The sequence below is a fragment of the Perissodus microlepis genome, chromosome 17, assembly GCF_051167445.1.
Source record: "Perissodus microlepis isolate ML-2025 ecotype Zambia chromosome 17, ASM5116744v1, whole genome shotgun sequence".
Taxonomy (NCBI): domain Eukaryota; kingdom Metazoa; phylum Chordata; class Actinopteri; order Cichliformes; family Cichlidae; genus Perissodus; species Perissodus microlepis.
The window spans coordinates 36,142,153-36,167,164 of NC_140477.1; the positions used below are offsets into that span (position 1 = coordinate 36,142,153).

The 25,012-nt window shown below is 40.4% G+C and overlaps 1 protein-coding gene across 1 annotated transcript in view; it reads right to left on the reverse strand.

Annotated features, from left to right (window-relative positions):
- Positions 1 to 10,341: 10,341 nt before the first annotated feature.
- The window catches only part of mpped1 (metallophosphoesterase domain containing 1), a 91,080-nt gene continuing 76,409 nt past the window's right edge, over positions 10,342 to 25,012 (reverse strand). The window contains exons 6-7 of the mRNA XM_084909510.1: positions 16,958 to 17,071; positions 10,342 to 13,699 (exon numbers count right to left, since the gene is read on the reverse strand). Coding sequence (XP_084765636.1) covers positions 13,581 to 13,699; positions 16,958 to 17,071 — 233 coding nt within the window. The 3' untranslated portion in view covers positions 10,342 to 13,580. The remainder of the gene's footprint in view (positions 13,700 to 16,957; positions 17,072 to 25,012) is intronic.

Consider the following 25,012-nt stretch of genomic DNA (forward strand, 5'->3'; position numbering starts at 1 on the left):
GTACATGTATTCCGTTACTCCCCAACACTGAAGATGGGTGCCAGGCCTGTGACCACTCACAGTCAAATCACAGTCCATATTCAAAGATAAATCAAGACTTTGATAAAAATGGTAATGGATAAGCTCAAGCTCAAATGCGATATGGCAATTAACTGTGATAAATTAATACATTTTCCCAATCTGTCTACATACATACATAGATATTCACATTAAACAGAAATTCTCCTTAAATCCTTACATTCAGAGTCCAGCCAGAACTTCATCGATCTGAAGAAAAATTCTGAACTTCCTCCAAAATTGCTGCAAGACAACAATTTAAACATATGCATTATGAACCTAGCTGTTATATACAGATATAACCAAAATACAACCAGTTGGTGGGAGCTGACTGTTGTGACTCTGATTGCAAAGACACACACTGGAATGAGCAGATTGACTGCGACTGATTACAGTGTGTTGGTATTAATCTGTGTTTACGTTAAATGAAAATTATTTGTAAACCCTCAACAATCTGTGATTTTTGGGGACAACATGACATAAGAGTCCATAAGTTGCTTTTGGACTCCAGTGGTCATCAGACGACCTGCAGTTTTTGGCACTTTGGCTTCATTTTGTAGCTTCAGAGGTTGTAGGGTGGTTCAGATAAACACTGGCTTCTCTGTCTAATCAGAGTTGAGGGAATGAAGTGGATCTGTTTGCTTGTACTCGACCTCCGTGAGGCATTGCTTCCTGACACTACACGACAGAGCGTGGCTGTCTCTGCTGCTTTGGCCCAGCCATTCTGTGAATTACTGATGTGTCTGTTTGAGCTCCTTTCTGGTCTGTTCCATCAAACTATTTGTATGCAAGTGAAACTCAAATGTGAAAGATTACACACGCACGCACATACACACACACCCACGCACACACACACGCACGCACACACACACACACACACACACACACCCACGCACACACACACACACACAGTTTCACTTGACAGCCTATTAGTAATTTTAATTGTTCAATTAAGCTGAAGGTTGAAACAAGACCAGACTGAATTTTTGGCCCAGGAGAACAGCAGCTAACACTTATTGTCCTTCCCTTTTACCTGTTGTACAGTTTACTGACGACAATGTTCCTTAAATCAATAGATAATTCAATTCAATTCAATTTTATTTATATAGCGCCAAATCACAACAAAAGTCGCTTCAAGGCGCTTCATAGATACAGAGAAAAACCCAACAGTCATATGACCCCCTATGAGCAAGCACTTTGGCGACAGTGGGAAGGAAAAACTCCCTTTTAACAGGAAGAAACCTCCGGCAGAACCAGGCTCAGGGAGGGGCGGGGCCATCTGCTGCGACCGGTTGGGGTGAGAGAAGGAAGACAGGATAAAAGACATGCTGTGGAAGAGAGACAGAGGTTAATAACAGGTATGATTCAATGCAGAGAGGTCTATTAACACATACTGAGTGAGAAAGGTGACTGGAAAGGAAAACCTCAATGCATCATGGGAATCCCCGGCAGCCTACGTCTATTGCAGCATAACTAAGGGAGGATTCAGGGTCACCTGGTCCAGCCCTAACTATATGCTTTAGCAAAAAGGAAAGTTTGAAGCCTAATCTTGAAAGTAGAGATAGTGTCTGTCTCCTGAATCCAAACTGGAAGCTGGTTCCACAGAAGAGGGGCCTGAAAACTGAAGGCTCTGCCTCCCATTCTACTTTTAAATACTCTAGGAACAACAAGTAGGCCTGCAGAGCGAGAGCGAAGTGCTCTAATAGGGTGATATGGTACTACAAGGTCATTAAGATAAGATGGGGCCTGATTATTTAAGACCTTGTATGTGAGGAGCAGGATTTTGAATTCTGGATTTAACAGGGAGCCAATGAAGGGAAGCCAAAACAGGAGAAATATGCTCTCTCCTTCTAGTCCCTGTCAGGACTCTTGCTGCAGCATTTTGGATTAGCTGAAGGCTTTTCAGGGAGTTTTTAGGACTTCCTGATAATAATGAATTACAGTAGTCCAGCCTGGAAGTAATAAATGCATGAACTAGTTTTTCAGCGTCTCTCTGCTGTTGACCTAGGGCTGTTCTATATGTATATATATATATATAATACAAAGTAAAAAACAATATATACAGTGTTATCTTAATTTTAGATGTCAAAAAGTATTTGCGGCTTCCAGTGTTTTCTTTTGCGTGGAAACCGGGTCCAAATGGCTCTTTGGGTGTTAAAGGTTGCTGACCCCTGGCCTAAGGGAAGCATGTATAGTGTAAACAGAATTGGTCCTAGCACTGAACACTGTGGAACTCCATAATTAACCTCAGTGTGTGAAGAGGACTCTCCATTTACATGCACAAACTGGAGTCTATTAGATAGATATGATACAAACCACTGCAGCACAGTACCTGTAATACCTACAGCATGTTCTAATCGCTCTAATAGGATATTATGGTCGACAGTATCGAACGCTGCACTGAGGTCTAGCAGGACAAGCACAGAGATGAGTCCACTGTCAGAGGCCATAAGAAGATCATTTGTAACCTTCACTAAAGCTGTTTCTGTGCTGTGATGAGCTCTGAAACCTGACTGAAACTCTTCAAATAAACCATTCCTCTGCAGATGATCTGTTAGCTGTTTGACAACTACTCTTTCAAGGATGTTTGATATGAAAGGAAGGTTGGAGATTGGCCTATAATTAGCTAAGACTGCTGGGTCTAGAGATGCTTTTTGAGGAAAGGTTTAACTACAGCCAGCTTGAAAGCCTGTGGTACATAGCCGACCATTAGAGATAGGTTGATCATATTTAAGATCGAAGCATTAATTAATGGCAGGACTTCTTTGAGCAGTTTTGTAGGAATGGGGTCTAAAAGACACGTTGATGGTTTGGAGGAAGTAATTATTGAAGTTAACTCAGAAAGATCAATTGGAGAAAAAGAGTCTAACTTAACATCAATGGTACTAAAAGTAGCTGTAGATAATATTACATCTGTGGGATGATTATTGGTATTTTTTTCTCTAATGATTAAATTTTATTTGTGAAGAAGTTCATGAAGTCATTACTAGTTAAGGTTAAAGGGATGGTTGGCTCAACAGAGCTCTGACTGTTTGTCAGCCTGGCTACAGTGCTGAAGAGAAACCTGGGTTGTTCTTATTTTCTTCAATCAGTGATGAATAGTAAGATGTTCTGGCTTTGCGGAGGGCTTTCTTATAAAGCAGCAAACTATTTCTCCAGGCTAAATGATGATCCTCTAAATTTGTGGCACGCCATTTCCTCTCCAGATTACGAGTCATCTGCTTTAGGCTACGTGTTTGAGAATTATACCACGGAGTCAGGTACTTCTGATTTGAGACCTTAGTTTTCACAGGAGCTACAGTATCCAGAGTCGTACGTAGTGAGGAGGTAAAATTATTAACAAGATAATAGAAACTTTCAGTTCAATTCAATTTTATTTACACAGTGCCAAAGCACAACAGTTGCCCGAAGGTGCTTTATGTTGCAAGGTAGATCCTACAATAATACATACAGAGAAGAACCCAACAATCATATGAACAATTACACCATAGTGAAAGCTGTGTCTGTAAAATTCTCCAGAGAATACAAACGTCTCCAGCTCCAGCTTTTCAAGCTTGTCCCATTCAGATGCTGTGTCATTTCAGTGCGGGGGGAGTTCTTCTACCTCTTATTTTGATTCCATCACCACCGGGATCATCTGCTTTCTTTGGAACTGATTGTCCTGACCTTCAGTCACAGGTGTCCAGGAGCTGCTACTTGCCTCAGGTTGGCTCTGTGTCCTGGTGGGGTAGCACAGAGAGACAAAGGTCAGGTCACTGTTTCCCCCTTGTGTGTCTTAAACGCCTAATCAACCTCGACATACTTTTACTCTACATCTAGATTGCTCAGCTCTTTCAGTTGGTCCTTCAATTAAGTTCTGTCAAGCCGATCTCTTATATGGGCCTGAAAATATTATAATAATAGTTTTGTATTCTTTTTCTCTCAGTATGTCCATGTGGAGATCAAGTTGGTTGGTTAACAGTTGGTTCTGTTAACTAATTTGTGTTCTCATCCACACAGATTTTGCTTTTTATTTTAAGTCTATATTCAGGATAAATATTCAAGTCAATAAAGTTTAAGAAAAAACTAAAGTCTAAATTCATGTCAAATGGTACACCCTCTTTCAAGTCTAAGGGTTTACATATCAGTACAGCATAAAAATCACCTGGTCCTTAGCACCTTGAAGCACAGATTAACTAAAATCATGAAATTTTACACTGTGCTATTAATTACTGAACAAATATTAATGCAGAAACTGCAAAATCTAAATATCCCCATACTACTTCTATGGGAATTACGAGGGAAAGTAACAGCCAGGTGCTCATAATAAAATGCATTAGATAAACTGAACATCAATCAAGTCTGGCCACCTGTAATAAAAGCACACATTTTGGCAGTTTGCTCGTCTGGAGCATTTAGGTGTGTGTGTTAATCTTAATGAACAAGGAGGAAAGATATTAGCAATTATATTAAGGAAGCAGTTGTTGGTGTCATCAGTCTGAGATTGATAGGCACCAACCATATAACCCTTTCCAATCTGGAAAGGCTGTGAGGCCATTTTGAAGTCCATTCTACAGTAAGAAAATGTTTCACAAGTGGAAAACTTTCAAAACAGTTGCTCATCTTCCCAGGAGCTGATGTTCCGGAAATTCATCTCAAGCCCACATGGCAGACAGGTCTGGCCCGGATCTAGTGTCAAGAGTGTAACTGTGTATGAATGTAGTTAGGAAGCACTCAGTTTAGAGAAAGTGTGTGATTGGGTGAATGTGGCACGTTGTATAGAGCACTTTCAGTAATCCGGGACAGTAGAAAAGCGCTATATAAGAATCAGTCCATTCACTGTCTGAACAGAGTTTCGTCATGTTGCTTTTGCACTGTTATGTTCCAGCACATGTTGTTCTTACATGGCTTTATTAAGGCACACATTAGGCTGACATCTGGGGCCAGAGCTGAAACTGTTCTGGGCCAGCACAGGGCCAGCAGTGTGTTTGCAACTGGCCTTGTGCTGGCCCATGTGTGGGCCACCTCTGGCAAACCTGATCTGGATCACCAAAGGGCCGTCATTCTTTGTGGCATGTGGGCCATGTGTAAGCACATTGTGTGGGCCAGATCTGAGCCATGCCAGTTTTGCTATGTGGGAGGTCAGCAAGACTCAGAGAAACTGCGAAAAGAGCAAAAGTCCACAATCCTCGGTTACCATGTTACTGTAAATGTTAACGATGGGGCGATCGTGGCTCAAAAGTTGGGAGGTCGCCTTGTAATCGGAAGGTTGCTGGTTCGAGCCCCGGCTCGGTCGTTGTGTCGTTGTGTCCACTTCACCCGGTTGCCTACTGGTGGTGGTCAGAGGGCCCGGTGGCGCCAGTGTCCGGCAGCCTCGCCTCTGTCAGTGCGCCCCAGGGTGGCTGTGGCTACAATGTAGCTGCCATCACCAGTGTGTGAATGTGTGTGTGAATGGGTGGATGACAGATTGTGTAAAGTGCTTTGGGGTCCTTAGGGACTAGAAAAGCGCTATACAAATACAGGCCATTTACAGGCCATTTACCAAAGCTACAGTACAATTACAAAAAGAGTATGGCTTTTTTTGGAAGGGTTGCCAGGAGAAAGCCACTTCTCAGTAAAAGAACATGGCTGCATGGCTTAAGTTTGTATACATTTCACCCATACTGGATTCTTTTAAGTTGTTCTGTTTAATCCAAAATGAAATTTTAAATCCTTCTCCTTATATACAAAGTCTTGAATAATCAGAATTACCATCTTATTTCATAGACCACATAGAACCATCATCCCAACTGAGCACTTTGCTCTCAGACTGCTGGTTTACTTGTGGTTCTCAGGATGATTAAGAGTAGAATGGGAGGCAGAGGCTTTCATTCTGTCCTCTCTTCTGTGGAATGAGCTCCCAGTTTGGATTCGGGAGACAGACACCCTCTTAAAACTTTCTTTTTTTGCTAAAGGTTATCACTGGGGCTGGATCAGTTGACTCTGAATCCTCCCTTTGTTAGTTTGCAATAGGCTTGGGCTGCTGGAGGCTTCACATAATGCACTGAGCATTTCTGCTCCACTCACCTTGTGTTTTTACACCACTCTGCATTTAATTATTATTAATCGCTGGCTGTTTTACAGTGTGCCTTTTGTCCTGTCTTCCTCCCTTTCACCCACAACAAATGGCCCCGCCTCTCCCTGAGCCTGGTTCTTCTGGGGGTTTCTTCTGGTGAAAAGGGAGTTTTTCCTTCCCACTGTTGCCAAGTGCTTGCTCATTGTCTGATTGATGGGGCTTCCTCTGTATTACTGTAGGGTCTTTGTCTTACAATATCAAGTGCCTTCAGGCGACTGTTGTTGTGATTTGTCGCAATATAAATAAAACTGAAAATCCAATTTATTGGTTTTAGAGCCATGGGACCTGCACACCTCGCAGTTATTGAGTTGCCATGAACTCCTCTGTATACCATTATTGTATACAGTATACCAATTATAACATTATTTTAAAAAAGTGTGGACCAAAATTCCAAATGTGCTAATTTTTTTTCATTCATTTTACCCTCACTGTTTTGACTGAATAATATTTATCGTGTAAAATCTTCCATAAGACCTTGTGTTCACTAAAACCTTGTTAATCCAGCAATATACAAAATCTTGAAAAATCAGGCCGTATCATATCTTAAAGTCAGTTGATCCAGAATGCTGCAGTGACAGTACTAGCAGGGACTGGAAAGACAGACCATTATTCTCCATACTAGCTCTTCACTGGCTTCTGGTAAAATCCAGAATCAAATTTTAAATCCTTGTCCTCACATGCATTAAATAGGCAGGTCCGATTGCATCTTAAAGAGCATGCAATATCATATTATCTTGCAGGTAAGGTGCAACACTCTCTCACTACAGGCTGCAGAAAAGTACAAGCCTTACGCCACCAGGCTCATCTCCTGTGGAAACAGCTCTGAGTTTGGATTCAGGAGACAGACACCCTCTCTACTTTTAGATCAGTCTAAAAACTTCTGTTTTGTTTCTTTTTGGTAAAGCTTTTGGTTAGGGTTAGGGAGCCATCCATTAGTTTTGCTGGTAACGGCTATATCGGCTACAATCATTCTACCTTTCATGTGATGTGACTCCTCCTCAGCTCCAACTTATCCTGCTCAGTTGAACATAATCTCTGCCATTGCTGGATTCCACTCTGTTATATCTACTGTGTACTTCAAAAAACTGTTTAGTTCTTTCAGAGGATCTATCCTTACTGAACTGCATATTATTAAATTATGTCTTCTTTATCTCCCAGTTTTCCTGCCCCTCCCCCAACTGTGGCAGATGGCTGCCCCTCCTTGTTAAACGGTAGTTCTTTCTTACCACAGTCACCAAGTATTTGGTCATTTCATTCACAGCATGTCTTTATCCTGTCTTCCTTCTCTCACACCAACCGGTCGCAGCAGATGGCCCCGCCCCTCCCTGAGCCCGGTTCTGTCGGAGGTTTCTTCCTGTTAAAAGGGAGTTTTTCCTTCCCCTTGCTGCTTGCTCATAGGTGGTTTTCTGTATGTAGTATTGTAGACTCTACCTTACAATATAAGGTATATATACAGGGTGGGCCATTTATATGGATACATCGTAATAACAGGGGAATGGTTGGTGATATTAAAGTCCTGTTTGTGGCACATTAGTATATGTGAGGGGGCAAACTCCTCAAGATGGGTGGTGACCATGGTGGCCATTTAGAAGTCGGCCATCTTGGATACAACTTTTGTTTTTTCAATAGGAAGAGGGCCATGTGACACATCAAACTTATTGGTAATGTCACAAGAAAAACAATGGTGTGCTTGGTTTCAATTTAACTTTATTCGTTCATGAGTTATTTACAAGTTTCTCTTTGTTCACAGCCATTGACATGTCGAAGAGGTTAACACGTGAGGAGCGGATCGAAATTGTGTTGATATCTGGTGAACGTAGTAACCGGGTCATTGCAGCAGATTTCAATGCAAGACACCCTGCGAGTCCACCCATCTCCCATGCTACAGTCAGCAAACTGCTTGCTAAGTTTCGTGAAACTGGTTCAGTGTTGGATTTGCCAAAATGTGGTCGCAAGAAAACTGTCACTAATGAAGAAACATCAGTGGCTGTCCTAGCTTCATTCAGCAAGAGCCCACAGCGTAGCACTCGCCGCATGTCACTGGAGAGTGGCATTAGTCAAACATCCCTTCGGCGGATATTAGCTACTCACAAATGGCACCCTTACAAACTCCAGCTACTGCAGCATCTCAACGAGGATGACCCAGATCGGCGCACAGAATTTGCAGAATGGGCAAAACAAAAATTGGAACAGGATCCTCAGTTCACGCAGAAGATTTTGTTCAGTGATGAGGCAAACTTTTATGTGAATGGTGAAGTTAACAAACAAAACCACCGCTATTGGTCTGACACTAACCCACACTGGAAGGATCCCTCCAAGACTGTTGGAACAACAAAAGTGATGGTTTGGTGTGGTATATGGGGTACAACGATAGTGGGTCCATTCTTCATCAATGGAAACCTCAAGGCCACTGGATATTTGAAATTGCTACATGATGATGTGTTTCCCTCTTTATGCACTGAAGCTGGCACGTTCCCTGAGTTTTTCCAGCAAGATGGTGCACCACCACATTATGGGTGCCAGGTCCGAGCATTCCTAGAAGAACAGTTTCCCGGAAAGTGGATTGGTCGTCGTGGGCCAGTTGAATGGTCCCCAAGGTCTCCCGATCTGACCCACTTAGACTTTTATCTTTGGGGTCATCTGAAGGCAATTGTCTATGGTGTGAAGATACGAGATGTGCAGCACCTGAAACTACGGATACTGGATGCCTGTGCTGGCATTCCTCCTGCGGTGTTGCTATCAGTGTGTGAAGAGTGGGAGAAGAGGGTTGCATTGACAATCCAGCACATTGAACACATTTTATAAGTGGTCAGAAACTTGTAAATAACTCATGAAAGAATAAAGTTACGTTGAAACCAAGCACACCATTGTTTTTCTTGTGACATTACCAATAAGTTTGATGTGTCACATGACCCTCTTCCTATTGAAAAAACAAAAGTTGTATCCAAGATGGCCAACTTCTAAATGGCCACCATGGTCACCACCCATCTTGAGGAGTTTGCCCCCTCACATATACTAATGTGCCAGAAACAGGACTTTAATATCACCAACCATTCCCATGTTATTACGGTGTATCCATATAAATGGCCCACCCTGTAGAATAATATATACAATATTCTCTCCAATGTAAAGGCTAATATTGTAGGGTCTTTATATTTCAATATAAAGTGCTTTCATCAACTGTTGTGTTACGCTAACTGTATATAAATAAAACTGTACTGAATGCATCATTTCCTATTATTGTCATGCTGGAGCTTTTTTTGCCCCTGTATCCTGGCATGAGTTAATCTAGCCCAGACAGCACAGATTTACACTTCCAAATGTGATCTGCCTCTGACACGACAAATAGACCCATTGAGGGAGTTGAACTGAGAAACATAAAAAAATCTCTAAAGATTAATTATAGTGGACTGATTATTTGAGAGGTGTTCCTTGCAACGACTGTCTGTTTGACACTGATTTGTGTTCCAAAGCCAATCAAATAAAGTACCTTTTTAACTACGCAGATGACGGGAGGTAGCGGGCGCGCCTTTTCATCAGATGGGAAGTGTGAGGTGAGATGGATGACAAGGAGATGGGGAGGACGTCTGTCATTCATTCAAAGGAAATCCCAGTGCAGCAACGCGCAGGGGCACTCACAGAGGACAGAGAAATATAGAGTGCTGAGAATCATTATCTGAGGAAGCTAGGAGAGAATGAGCAGATGGAAATAGGAAAGGGATGATCAGAACTGAGAAAAAGAGCTCAGCATTGTGGCTGGAGAGGCAGAGTGAGAAAAGAGAGGGAGGGTGAGAGAGCTTGAGAAAGAATAGAGCATATGAAAGCTTGTTGTATTAATGGCAAAGTAAAAAGCAGTCCGAGAATAAATTACCAGCTCTCCCTCAGGATTACTAATGTAATTATTTGAAAGAGGGTTCTCGTTAGAGTGTGCAGAGGTGTGGAAGACCTGCGGAACAAACCAGAAGACAGAGATGGAGCAGCAAGGGTTTAGCGACTGGAAATTAACTCGCTGCTCAGAGCTCCATAATTGATAGGAGACAAAGATACCTTTGATTGGAACCAAAGGAAAGAACCGGGACAAGAAAAGTTTCCTCGCTGCTCTTTTCTATTTTTTTTTCTTTGTCTACAACAAGAAACGTACAGCAAAGACAAAAGGGATGAGTACAGGATGGAAATAAGGAAACGTGATCCACTGGTCACAGATAAGACTTTATTCAATCTGTGAAGAAACCAGAATCCTTAGAAAGAAAGGTACTTTACATGTCTCCAGAAGGTGTTGGTTCTTTTTCTCTTATTGTACAGTTTAAAAAAAGTCCCCAGCAATAATGGCAAAAATACAACACTATATGAACACTTTAATTCCAAAATGCTATACATCCATTCATCCAAACACCTAAGCATCCAGTACTGTTTGAATAAGAAAAATCCAGCAAGTAGAAATGTCAACAAGTTATCCTGCTTTCAAGTCTCAGCTGTCAGTCATTCTGCCCATGCTGGCTTTCCTTGTTTCAAAAGGTAAATATCTCATTTTGGAACAAAACTCTTCATATGCAGATTGTCTGAGTAGCAGAAGTCATTAACTTGTTTAAGCATGCCTCAGAAAATAAATCAAGAAATAGTACAGCACTTTTTTTCCCTTCTTGGATAAAACAGGAAACATAACACAGCTACTGAAGCAGAAGAGCATCAAAGTGAGAGACATCTAAATGAGGACTGGAGCTGGAGAGTCAGACCAAACAGACAGCTTTGCATGAAGCTTCCAGATGAAAGTTCCTCCCATCTCTTAGTTTTTAATAGTTTGTCTTTGTTCCTTTCTCGGAACGTTTCCTTTCATAGATGCTAATTAAGTTTGCGTTTTAAATGATGAGGCTTCTTCTTATAAAGTCTTGACGACTTTCACACAGGCAAAATGACCTAAAATGCATTTGTACAGAACTTCCTCTGTCTACATTCAAACTGTAATTACATGCTGCGATTTACAGTATCCCTCGTTTCAGGCTGAAAATCCTCCTCTTGAGATGTTCACAGTCCTGTACTGTCTGGACATTTTGACAAACAACAATTTCATGTTCTTCTTATCCAACACAGCCAATTAGTGAAGTAGGAGTAGTTAATTATTTAGCGACAGGTAGAGAGAGACTCAAATATTCCTTCTTGTTCAGCTGTATAGGTTAAAGTGATTCAAAGCAGTGTAAGTACAGTTTTTGTTCAGAGGGTGAGCTCAAAGCAGCACACTATGAAATTTTCTAGCATTTAGTGGAAAAAAGACATTATTTATGTTGGCCACAAAAACCAGCTGTTTAAACATTTTCTCTATACTGGGATGATGGACTGCCACTTCTCTATTAAATGAAATGTAAATCCAAGTTGGCATCTGCCTTGGGTAAATTATTTTTTACAAGGAAAACAAACCCAAAAAAAAGCAATCAACTACACTGGATTTTACTGGTTCTTCTGGTTTTAAATGAACTTTCTTATTAAAAAGTACCCATGTTCCGAACCAAAAAGCTGGGCCCCGGTTAAATGACAACAGGTCCAGCTAGGTCCAGATAAAACAAGTTTTTACAATGTCAAAACACTCAACTTTAAAAAAACAAAAAAAACAAAGCAAAAAATATGTCAACCAATATATGACATATTTAGTCAATATGCAAGAGCAAATGATGATGGAAGAGCAGTATTAACTAAAGATTAAGAATCTATGAAAGTGGTATAATCAGTGTGATATACAGCATCAAATGGCAAAAGGACGCAGGTTTGTCATTTATTTAAAGTTCCTTATTGCCCTGCTGAGATGAATGGAAATGAAAAATAAAAAATTACAATTAAAACTTGGATTTTAGAGAAGGTGCTAAAACTGTGCCATGTTTGTGTTCTAACATGTAAACGTCCCTCCTACTGTTTTCCGCATTAATGCGTTCCTTGGTGAGCGGTTCTGACCCCTTTTCCTGTCTTGCCAATTTGGAAGCATTAAGACGTCAGCTGCTGCAACGACCGCTGATGTGTCGAAAGAAGCGCGAGTACAGCGTGAGTAAACTGCAGCCCCGGGGAACATTCATACATAATGTCGGAGATCAAAGTGTGACGTGTTCTTGTTATGCTAAGCACATTCAGACTCTTACTGGGATCAGCCACATTCAGAAATAAAGCAGCGAAAGAAAATTACTGTTTTTTGTAACACAAACTGCTTAGAGACATAAAAGAGTTAATACTCACCGAATGGGGCTGAGCAGCTTCACAAAGAAGAAAATACTATAATAAGCGTTACATTACATTACTAAACAAACCAAATAAAATGTAACAACCACAAATTTCTTGACACATTTTTTTTTGAAAAGCATAGCAACACTTGGTAATCTTCAAGAAGAAAAATTCAAGTTTTTTTCTTTACATTGACAAAGAACATTTACATTGATCAGTTAGTTACAGCTTTGCTTCTCTTGAAAAGTTGAAGATCCATATCTTCCATAATTAACATAACATGAGGGAGCATCCTTGATACAACCACTACTCCTCCCAGGTCTGGTGACATGACTGTTCAGATTAGCTTATAGCACCTTTACGTTGCATGTTACCTGGTCTCCTTTGCAAGTCCGTGGGCCAGACGTTCCAGCCAAGGGCTAAAAAGCAACCGAGTCATTCATAGCATGAAGCATGGAGAGGAGGGAAAAGGAGGAGGAGGAGCAACATGGGAACTATGTGGAAGCAGGAATGGGACTCTGCCTTTAGTGGTTAAGAGGCTTACTGAGAGTTTCAAATGAGGCAAAAGGGAATCACGTCAGACATCTAGACCTCTTGTGCCCCCATACACTCACTTTGATTTCTCAAGCACAGACATGCTGGTGAAAAGAAAGAAAAAAAGCACACTCCAGCATGCTCCAGGCCTGAGGATGGGATCAAACAAGGAAGATAAGGGCAGTAGTAAAAGTTCTTAGTGGGAGGAAATTTGTAAAAAGATGGAAACTGATGTTCAAAAGTATGAAAAGCTTGGTGAAAATCCCCCAAACAAATGTCCCGTTAGTGCTGTGTAGCCGTGGTTCAGCTAAAACTGTCCCTTAGACGAGGCATTGGTCTTTTGCATTTCTGAGAGCAGCATCAGATTGTCAGTGCAGTAAAAGAGGGTTTGAAGAATCGTCAGTTCGTTTGCATTTTACTGTCCTTCCATTAACCCTTGTCTCTTCTCTTTTAAAGTCCATGCTGAGATGAAGAAATGATGGCATATGACAGAACACAACAGTGTGAGGGAGTGTCCTCCTTCCCTCACTCGGTCAGCTTCACGATCAGATTCTCCGGACGTGTGCTGCACATGATAAACACACATCTGTGCAATATTTACAGGATTTGGTCCTTTCTGCCTGCTGCCTCACCTACCTCTCTTCATTTCTTTCTCCTTACTGATGGTAGGGGTTTGCAGATGAGATTCCTGTAGTCACGTAGTCCTGGGATTGGGCAGGTCAAAGACAATGGGCGGGTTCATGGGAAGGAAGTTCACGGTGCAGGCTGAGGCATTGATGAAAGTCGTTGTGCCATCTGTCATCATGCCATAACCTGAGGAGTTTTAAAAATGTCAGTGTCAATTTGATTTCTATAGGGCATTGGAAAGGTTGACCAAAATGCTTTACAAGTTAGTTAACAAAAAAAAGAAAATAAATATAAATAAAATAAGACATTCAAAACAAATAGAGGTTACAGCTTATTCCAGAGTCTAAGACCCTGATCCCCTCTTTGGATCGGGCCCTTAGACTCTGGAAGCTGTAGTAAGAGGATCTGCCTATATGATCTCAGTACTATTTTTGGGTTATAAAACTCCCTGAAAAGCCTTCAGCTAATCCAAAATGCTGCGGCAAGAGTCCTGACAGGGACTAGAAGGAGAGAGCAGATTTCTCCTTCATTGGCTTCCTGTTAAATATCACATACAAGGTCTTAAATAATCAGGCCCCATCTTATCTTAATGACCTTGTAGTACCATATCACCCTATCAGAGCACTTCGCTCTCACACTGCAGGCCTACTTGTTGTTCCTAGAGTATTTAAAAGTAGAATGGGAGGCAGAGCCTTCAGTTTTCAGGCCCCTCTTCTGTGGAACCAGCTTCCAGTTTGGATTCAGGAGACAGACACTATCTCTACTTTTAAGATCAGGCTTCAGCTGGTTTAAATTTGCTAAAACTGGAGTGATGTGGTTATATCTTCTAATACCTGTTGCCAAGAAAGCAATGGAGAGTGTTAAAGACTAAGCTAGAGAGAACAGCAATAGTCCAAACTACTAATGAAAAAGTTGGCAGATGTTTACAACTGTAGACACTAAAAACTAAGATTTCTAACAGTATGGGAGTAATGATAAGCAAGGGGACCAAGGGTTCCACCAAGGGTGTCAGTTAACTTATCCAAAGAGTAGTTACAGCTTCCAAATCCAATAGTTTCTGTCTTGCTTTAGGGTTAGAAAATTGTGTTAACCAGTCTTTCATGTAGACAGTTAAACCAAGGGAGCAGGGGGACAGAGACAGTTTCATACGGATGTAAGTTTGGATGTCATCAGCATAACAGTGAATATTATATTAACAGGGATCAAAATGGACCCCAAAGCGGGACCCAAATGGACCTCTGTGTGCACCACACACAACTCAGAACTTTCAAATCCTTCAGCTGTCCTGATTATTCATATGTAACTTTGGTTTTAGTTATTCATTTGGTTATTAATCAGACCTCCACGTTTAGGCTTTATGACACTGATTAAACTTGTCTCTATAACAGGAAAACAAAACCGTGGGGAAAAAAGGACAAAAAGAAGAATTTAAATCAGTGACTCAACAGTTACTGGTATAAATATATGCTCCTTTCACTTTTTGTAAAACAGAAAAAAGGGACTATGCTAACTATTTTATTAAAAAAAACAACGATGCAGACATTTGGGGTGGAGCAGTTTGACTCCCCAAATGGAAGAGACTTGAAAGCGTTGTAAATATACTCCAGGGAAACAAAAGTCTGAGAGTGTACCACAGGAAGAATCGTAACTGCAGTGGTTCAACGGACAAATAAGAGATACTGCGGATCTGAACTGAAGAAACAGCTGCAAAACTGGAAGCTAGAAAGGCTCATGTGTTCTGAAATCCTGAGATTCTACTTTGTGAAAATATATGCAAAGAGTGTGACACTGACACCACTACACGTCTGCTTCAAAAGTGCATGCCTTCCAAATGGCACACATTAAAATGTTACAGTTTTTCAAGCATAAGTTAACTGCCATCTCTTAAAAAGCACTACATTTTAACGTTGTGCCGTGAGTGATTTTTTTTAGTGTACGTGTCATTTTCACCATCTCTTGGAACATTGCTTTGCATTTCTGTGCTGCTCCTTTCACATTTGGAATACATGAATACAAAACACGCTGAGGATCATTTCTGCCTCTCTGTGAGGCCTCACAGTAATGAAGAGCACTGCTTTCAACCCATTTCTCCTCTTATAAAATCTGATCTAGTTTCTAATCTGGTTCTCTCTGATGGGGGACTAGTGCTCCAGGGGTTCAGTGCTGACCTGATAACCCTAAAAGAAAAGCCACCCTCAACGCTGGGAGTGGGCCTCTTTGGCCCTGCTGGCCTGTATGAAATGCTGATAGGGATGTGGCCGCACAGCCATTCTATGTTTTTTAAAACAAAATTGTTTTGTGTTAGTTTAATCATTTAATTAGCATTTTAAGGTTGATGGAGTTTCACAGATTTGTACGACCTTTATATGTTAACATGTGATTAGTTGAAATAAAACCCTGTGGAACCACTGATACAACAGTTGCACGGCAACATTAGATGCTTAATAAAAAAAGCCTTGTACATCTTTTTCCCTAAACAGAAATTCCTCACATTATATGTGAGTTTGCATGTGTCAGAATTCTGATTTGAGTCACCTCATTTCAGTTTTCTCGATTTAGCACCAAATCACATCAACAGGCACCTCGAAGCACTTTATATCGCAGCTACACACCTAAACAGTAGTTTTCTTTCTGCTGTGGTTCAGGCTGAATCAACCTTTGTCCAACTTGTAAATGTAATTCATAAATTTACCTTTAAAATTCTGTTTTCAAGTCTAATAATTCAAAGTAAAATTATCTGAACTAGTGGAAAGTATAAAGTGGAAGTATATTTAAACATATTTGTGCATAAAATGAAATTCTAAATTGTTGATGTTTGGTTTTCTCTCTATTCTACAATCATAGCAGAGTAATGTTGCAGCCACACAGGTTACGTGATGCAACAAAAAAAGTTGTTTAAGCTGTTTCTTAAAGGCTGCTTACTAAAAAGCCTTTTTTTTATTAGTTAGCTACCGGAAGCCTACTGAGGGGCAGAACTAAGTGCTTGTAAGCTGTTTGGTCTGTAATTTGTGAACAGCCTGCGCTGGTCTAAAGAATATAACATTCAGATTCCTCTCAGATCTGATTTTTCGTTCAAAGTGATTCATTTTCCATCCATTCGCTTCTGCTTATCCTTTTCAGGGTCGTGGGGGGTGCTGGAGCCTATCCCAGCTGTCATAGGGTGAGAGGCGGGTACACCCTGGACAGGTCGCCAGTCTATCGCAGGGCCAACACAGAGACAGGCAACCATTCGCGCTCACATTCACTCACAGATTCACACCTATGGGCAATTTGGATTAATCAATTAACCTATCCCCACAAACTTGTGGGTGATTCATTTTATATTTTATATTACCTTTAAATTATTAAATACACATTATAATTTAAATATCAACGTCCATTTAATTGTAGCGTTCATTACTGCATTAAACATAAAGTATTCGACAGCAGAGTAATTAGTCGTACCTTCATGAATGTGGCCAAAAACATGTAATTTAGGCTGAACTCTCCTCTGGACTGTGTTGAGCAGCTCCATGCACCCAACACGCTGCATCTTCTTGGGAACCCAGTCCAGAAAACCTGCACACAGAGACGTGAATCAGATACGCTGCCATGCTCACAAAGCTTATGAAGGTTTGTGGAAAAAAATCTGCAAAGTAATGCAGTTTTTTTTTATTTGGTCAGTTAGTTTCAGTTAGTTTCAAAAGAAAATGATGCCCATTTCCATCCACTACCTTTATGCAAGAGCTGGGGTGTCAGCTGTTCTACAGTGGGGTGTATTTAAACCCCTCCAACAGAAGAGGGGACACTGAGGTGATACAAGTTGAAAAATGAGAAAGATTAATCTTTCTGGTTAACCAGCTGAGCCAGAAGTCAGGTAACTTTTACTTTTCTACCAACAACGTCTCTGAACATTTAAAATTCACACCAATTGTTTTTTGTTCTGGAGGTTAATCCAACATGATGACGGTACTGTGTGAGCACTGAACAACATGGGAATGCCTTCACAGCGGGGCTGATTCTGACAGCTTTTTTCATTCAGTGCAGTTGTAGACATGCAATAAAAATCTTTGTTTTATTGCAATTTTTTTATTTGCGTAATTAACTAATTGCAATCAAAAAGAAAAAAAATGGAAGGAAATCACTATACACATATGTGTGCAGTTAAACTACCAGAAAGATACTGGAAATTGTATTTTCTGGTTTAATTATGTAGTTCAATACTCCCTAACATCGGAAACTCATTCAGTACTTGTATCCTTACCTTCCCACAGCAATGATCCTTGTTGGATCATTTCACTAATTCATTTAATGTGAGCTTCGTGATGCTGAGTTAACTGTTTTATATTTTCAAAAAAATGTATCTTTATTTCAAAACATAAATGTTATGAATGCCATAGTATGAAATTTGATGCATACACACTTGAGAAAGAAGCTCTTCTTTTCAAGCTGCTTGTCTAATGGCAAACTACATTACACAGCACTGAAAAAAGACTCTTAAAAAGCAGCCACAGAAAATAAAGATCAATCAAAGCCGCACACAGATGCATACTTCACAGTATGTGTGACAAGGATAAAGCACGGAGTGTATATGATTTAATGTCTCCTCCGCGACGACGGATGCTGCTGATGCTGAGTCAATAAAAGCATCAAGTCAGAGGAATAAAATGACTGAGGACTGCGCGCCTCCATCTTCCCTGCTGTCTGTCGCTCTGCTCAGACAAGAGGACGAACAAAACAATGAAGGAAACAACAATGAAGGCTAAAGACTACAGCATCCTCAGTGCAGGAAAATAAAAGTTCTATTAAATATAACTAATGGTTATTGTGATCAGTGAATTCATATTTTAAGTAAAATCATATAAAATGCTACCAAATTTCAATTTCTTATCTGCCTTAATGTAAATATGTTTTATTCAGTATGACATGAAAGAGTCTACTAACTCATCAGGGAACAACTTTCAACGTGAGCAACTTCTCATTAGTTCTTTGAAAATATCTTCAAGCTAAAGGCTCATGCAGTATAGCATATATATATAGTACAGTTTTTCTGCTGTGTGTGTGTGTGTGTGTGTGTGTGTGTGTGTGTGTGTGTGTGTGTGTGTGTGTGTGTGTTCACAGCTCCGTCACTTCCCACTGTGTGTAGCAGAAATCTATAGACACACATGGAGCAATCGTGCAGTGACAACAACGTCATAGAAATCTGTATAAATAGTATAAAGTATAAATTAAGTTTCCCAACAAGTGTAGGAGGAAACAGTAAGCAGTTCAAATAGACTAGCTTGAACAGGTTGTACCCAGCAGTCCCCCGTATCTGCAGAGACTGCAGTCTCTCTCTGTTCAGGACTTCTTGATTTTACATACGAACATTTTTCTCTCCTGCTTACCAACACGCTCACTGTTGCAGTGCGTCTCCCTGCATGCAGCAGAGAGAGCGGCTAATCACGAGGCTGAGGATGAATCAGGGAGACATTTGTATAGTAATATATTAAATGAAACAAAGGTACACCGTTTAAACGAAGCCACTTAAAGCCACACAGGGACTATTTTCATGGGAAAAAAACAGTAAAAAACAAAAATGAAACAAACAGACAAAAAACAAAATTTCCACAGACACAACTTTTTGGGGGATTTTATCCGTGCCTGCAGTGAGACTTGAATTATCAAGTTGAAACAGCACACACAGCTTTCAGGGTGTAGTCGGAGCGCTAGCTCAGGAGGTAGACCGGGTCATCTACTGATGGGAAGGTTAGCGGCGTCCTTGGGGAGGATATTAACCCTAAGCTGCTCTCCGATGCATCCATTGGAGTGTGAATGTGTGTGAATGTGGCATGTTGTATAAAGAGCTTTGAGTGCTCTGGGAGAGCAGAAAAGCGCTATAAAAGAATCAGTGCATTTATGTTCCAAACATACGACAGCAAGGCAAATCTTTAAGTATGTGTTATTGTAGGGTCTGCCTTACAATATAAAGCACCTTGAGGCGACTGTTGCTGTGATTTGGTGCTGAATTAATAAAATTGAATTGATATTTTTAAGAATCTAAGGGTCTGAAGTCGTTGAGGGCAGTGTTGGTCAAGTTACTTGAAAAAAGTAATCAGTAACTAATTACTGATTACTTCCCCAAAAAAGTAATCCCGTTACTTTACTGATTACTTATTTTCAAAAGTAATTAATTACTTAGTTACTTAGTTACTTTTTAAAAACACGATTTACAACCTGAATAGGTGATAAAGCGATAGATCTTTCAGCCCAATTCTACTTTTTCTACATAATCCATCATACAAAATGTAATCAAATGGAAAAGTCTCTTTTTAAAACTTCTTTTATCAGTTTTAATCTTTTAACTTTATGCATCAAGCAAAAATTTAATTATATGCAACATTCTCTGACTGGAAGAAATTTGTTTAACATTTAAACCTATTTTCTGCACATTCCAGCACATAAAATAATTATTTTTTTGTGTGTGTTTACACTCACTCTTTCAAATAGATGCAAGTAAAACACAGCAGAAAATAAATAAAGTCAAAGACTAGCAGTCCTTTTGCTCTATTTTCACCTGTAAAGCAGGAGTTGGGTAGGCGGAGGTTTACCCTGGTGCAGGTGAGCCGCAGCGGTCAGTGGAAGAATCCGCGAGTTTCTCTGTGAGTTTCCCATTACGTCGTAGCTACTCGGAGCTTGCTTGGAAGTTTAGGGGTTTTTTTCGCTGTAAAAATACGTTTTCTTCCCACGCACAACGGACGCTAATGTTTTTGTCACTTTTTATGGAATCAAACTTAAAGTAAGGTCAGTACTTCCACGCTTTAAATGCTGCACGCTCATACTCTCTCCGCACTCGATATATGATCCATTGTTGATCTGCACACAGCTGTTGTCACGAACGTCGCACTCGCTTACGTCACTGTCATGAGACATTCTCGAAAAAAATCACGGTTTTAGTAACGCAGTAACGCAGCGTTCCTACGGGAAAGTAACGGTAATCTAATTACCGTTTTTGCAATAGTAATCCCTTACTTTACTCGTTACTTGAAAAAAGTAATCGGATTACAGTAACGCTTTACAAGTAACGCGTTACTGCCCATCTCTGGTTGAGGGTAACACTTTTTTTGGGTAAAAGCTTCAGGCAAACAAATTTAAATGTCCTGGTTTTTCTTATTGATTAAGGTCCAGCTGGAAATGATGTTTTGGGGCTTCAGGCCACTCAATGCTATAAGTTTAATTGTATAATGGGAGGACTTTTCCCACAATGAAAGCCCCGATACTACATCAGAGGTGCTGCTGATCTGTTTGCTTTTAAAACAAAGAGAAAGAAAGACAGCCTTTATACATTTTTATATTCCCTAGCAACCTGCTCACAGCAGAATTAATGGACCCGCTTGTGCTCAGCAGAGGAATAACGACATCTGTGTACTAAGCTGGCAGTGAATCAGTCATGGTTGTAAAGTGATACAGACCAACTTCTTTACCCTCTAAATCTCTCCACCTGTAAAACACACACACACACACACACGCACACACACACGTTTAGGATCGGTTTAGGCATAAAATGCCTTAAAAGTGTAAGTATATTTTTACAAGCCTTGGGAGATGGTGGAAGTAAAGTGAGAAGTTACGAGGGCTTTTTGTGTCTCGGGGTATTTCACTCTAATGTGCTCCTTGTTTCGAAGCAGCTGCTGCTTTGGGCATTGAGCCTGTTTTCCTCTTTTTGTCTCACTTTCTCCCTTGTTCTCTCTGCTGTTAACTTCTTCCTCACAGCCAGATAAAGGGGCCATATTTTTCCTTTCTAGCCGCCGATCTGCAGCTTTATCGCGCCTCATAAAAGACGTTCGCTTTTGCCGCAGTGCGAAATTATGTCTTGCTCCTGCTCCTTTTTGCTTCACCTTCTCATCTGTCTTGTTTTACTTCGTCTTATTAAAAACAAATTGAAAATACTGTAGCGTCCGCGTTTGTGTTCCTTTCCCTTTTTCCATACTACTTTTTTTTTCATGTCATTCCCTCCAAGTCTTGCTCCGAGTATGTGTGTGTGTGTGTGTGTGTGTGTGTGTGTCATGCATTAGTAGCCTGCTGTAGCTGCTCCATATGCCTGTGGCTTATGAGCAGATAGCTGGAGACACTTGGCTAAGCTGAATGGAAAATAAATGGCCGTGTTCGCAGCCGAGACGCAGACAAGGAAATCAATCACACACACTCATCTGAACACCACAGCTGCAGCAGGAGATGAGGTGTGAAAGTGTGTGTGCAGGAGAGGAAGGAGTGTGTGTTTAGCCATATTTGTGATGCTTGCACAGGATGTCAGTCAGCTTGTGAGCTAGCATCTGTGTTTATTCAGACTGCTGCAACACTGGTGTGTAAGAGGATGAAAACAAGTGTGTATGAGCTGAAAAGTGATTACTAAGAAGGCTAATGATCTCCTGTACAGGTAAAGTGTGCTCTCAGGCAGCGCAAGATGAGCTGACTGATCTGTGTGAGTCATCGCTGTGATTACTTTCACCCTTTATGCATCCACTCAATCCAACAATGATTCATCGGGGCCCTTTCCACTGCTCTCTTTCATTTGAAAGGTAAATGAACCATTGACAGAGCATGCTCAAGCTGTGCGTGTGTGCACGTCTACAAAAGCTGTGGATAAATGTCTGCATATACAGACTGTATGGTTTTCTGTAGTGTCTCTACAAGGACTACCGAGGTCAAACTTCATGTGTCGAGCATGTGACACGCTTTCTCGCTGCTCACAGAAAACCTCAAAGCTGCTCGTTTATGAAAAAAAGAAAAAAGCACAGTTAGCTTTCTTAATCTTAATACCCGACTTGTTCCACATTTCAGCTTCAAATACACTGTATGAGTTTGATTTGTCAGAGGCACACAGGCCTTCCTGTAATGTCATAGTCACATTATGGAAAACAGTGGCTGCAGACTGCAGCACGCCCAAAATAACTGTGACTGTGTGCAATGATGTCTTCAACTGCTCTGTGAACACTTGCAGGCAGCTGAGGTCTGACACAAGAGCACTGAGACTGAGTCCATTTCAGTTTCTCAATGCAAAAACCCCCCAAACAATAAAGGGCACTGCTGTGTTTTCATTCTGATGGAGCTGAATGAGAGGCTCATAAATAGACTCATCAGTAAATGCAGCCTGATTTGTCAAAATGTCATCAGAAGCTGAAGTTTTGTTTGCTGCTTTTTAACACATACAGCTTCATAGCATCCACGTGTGTGTCTCCATTTTTTTTTTTCAGAAATATCAGCTTCAGGACCAGAGATGGGCACTAACGCCTTACTTGTAACGCGTTACTGTAATCTGATTACTTTTTTCAAGTAACGAGTAAAGTAAGGGATTACTATTGCAAAAACGGTAATTCGATTACCGTTACTTTCACGTAGGAACGCTGCGTTACTGCGTTACTAAAACCGTGATTTTTTTTGCGAGAATGTCTCATGACAGTGACGTAAGCGAGTGCGATGTTCGTGACAGTATGAGTATGAGCGTGCAGCGTTTAAAGCGTGGAAGTACTGACCTTACTTTGAGTTTGATTCCATAAAAAGTGACAAAAACATTAGTGTCCGCTGTGCGTGGGAAGAAACCTACACACACCTATTCAGGTTGTAAATCGTGTTTTTAAAAAGTAACTAAGTAACTAAGTAATTAATTACTTTTGAAAATAAGTAATCAGTAAAGTAACGGGATTACTTTTTTGGGGATATTCAGTAATTAGTTACTGATTACTTCAAGTAACTTGACCAACACTGTTCAGGACTCAGAGTTGGGCTCGAACGGTAACTCATAATTGTAGTGTAGTTCAGAAGCCCTGAACTTTGTTTATTATTTTCTATTATTGGTTTATTTTTCTTCTTTTTTTGCTTAAATTTAAATTTTAGTTACTGTGCCAATATTCTGTGTATAGATTTATTGTGACCTCTAATATCTTTTGAAATTACTGAGTAATAGCTAATATAGTAAATACTTTTTTATCAATAATAATAGAAGGTTTGTAAGTGTGAGTGATCTGAGCTGACCAGAATAATCTGAGAAAGCGGGCAGAACTCTGCCGCTCCACATCTACAGATCTATAACCAATGCAGCACAAACACATGCGCAAAATAGATCTGTGGAGGCTGAAAGTATGTAGCTTAGTCAGCCAGTTTACCTGGCCTTCTTTCAGTCTGATATGTCAGACGATCGTATCAACATCAAGTAAAAAGCACAGATAGATAGATGTTTATGGCTCCGCCCCTATAAACAAAACATGTTGCTCCATGGAACGGCCCCTCCCATATGGAAAAGATATATATAAATCTTATAAAGTTTGTATCTGTCTTGTGTGAAACTTGTATGAAAAGCATACAAGAGTGAAAACAGATATAAGATCCCTTGAAAAACTATATAAATGAAACTTGCATGTTTTGGATACTTCCTAAAACAATATATGGAAGTAATGAGAAAGTGGCCACTTTCATGAGTAAATCATAGAAGCCTTATATGATTCACTATATGAAGCAAGCCAAATCTGATGCAAGTCTTTTATAAGTTTTTTCTATTTCTTTTCCATGTGGGCTGGCTTACAAAGGGCGTGGCCTCTGAACTGACATGATGACATAGTCTAGTCTTGTTCTCCACGATTTCAGTCATCAGTTGTGTTTCCACCTAAATTTCAAATTTTTGTATGTTTTTCTGGTTCCATGCTATCTCTCTCAGCCTGCTCCTCATGTTTTCTTGGCTTGCCTAATTTATGAAATTTCACACAGCAAAGCTCAATTTTTCTCCTTCCAACAAGCCGAGATTATGCCGTGTTTGGTTCCTCCTCTCTCTTGAACTGAAAGTTAACAATAAATGGAAAAATAAATAAAAGATTAGGTGAGTTTTTGCGCCAGTCTCTCCACGCACAGATGTGACGCATTCTGTTCCAAACACATGTGGTGTATTTATCGAACCATCTGTGTGTGCTTTGTCTCAGTGTTCTGAGTGCACCTCTCTCCTCGTTGCATATGTATTTAAGGGAGGGCTGCTCAAATGAAGTAGACAGGTTAACTTCGGGTAATTAAAATATGTTTTCTGCTGGATTTACTCTAGTGTCCATGTCTATTTACACGAGCCAGATCGACTGCAATGGGGAATTAAACATGTACTGTATTAAATGGAACCTTTAATTTACACGTGACACACAAGCAACAAAAGAAAAAAGTAACAGTTAAGCTGCAAGATAACTGAATGTAAACAAGTGTGGATTTGAACCTTTGACTTGTAGTCACTGAAGATGAATTTGATCTGTACGGCAGACATAAAACAGACATAAACACTCACAGCTTGTCTTTATGTCTTGAATATAAACTTCCTATAGACATTCACGTAGCTCACTCTTACTGCCCGTGCTGCACTGCTGCAACATGAACAAGTATCCTAACAGGTTTTAGGAATATATTCAGTTGACTGACGAGACAAAAGGTACAACAAACCCAAAACAAGGTGGTGATGATGGTGGTCTGGGGCTGCATCGACGCCTTGCTGTAATTGGTGGAAATCTGAAT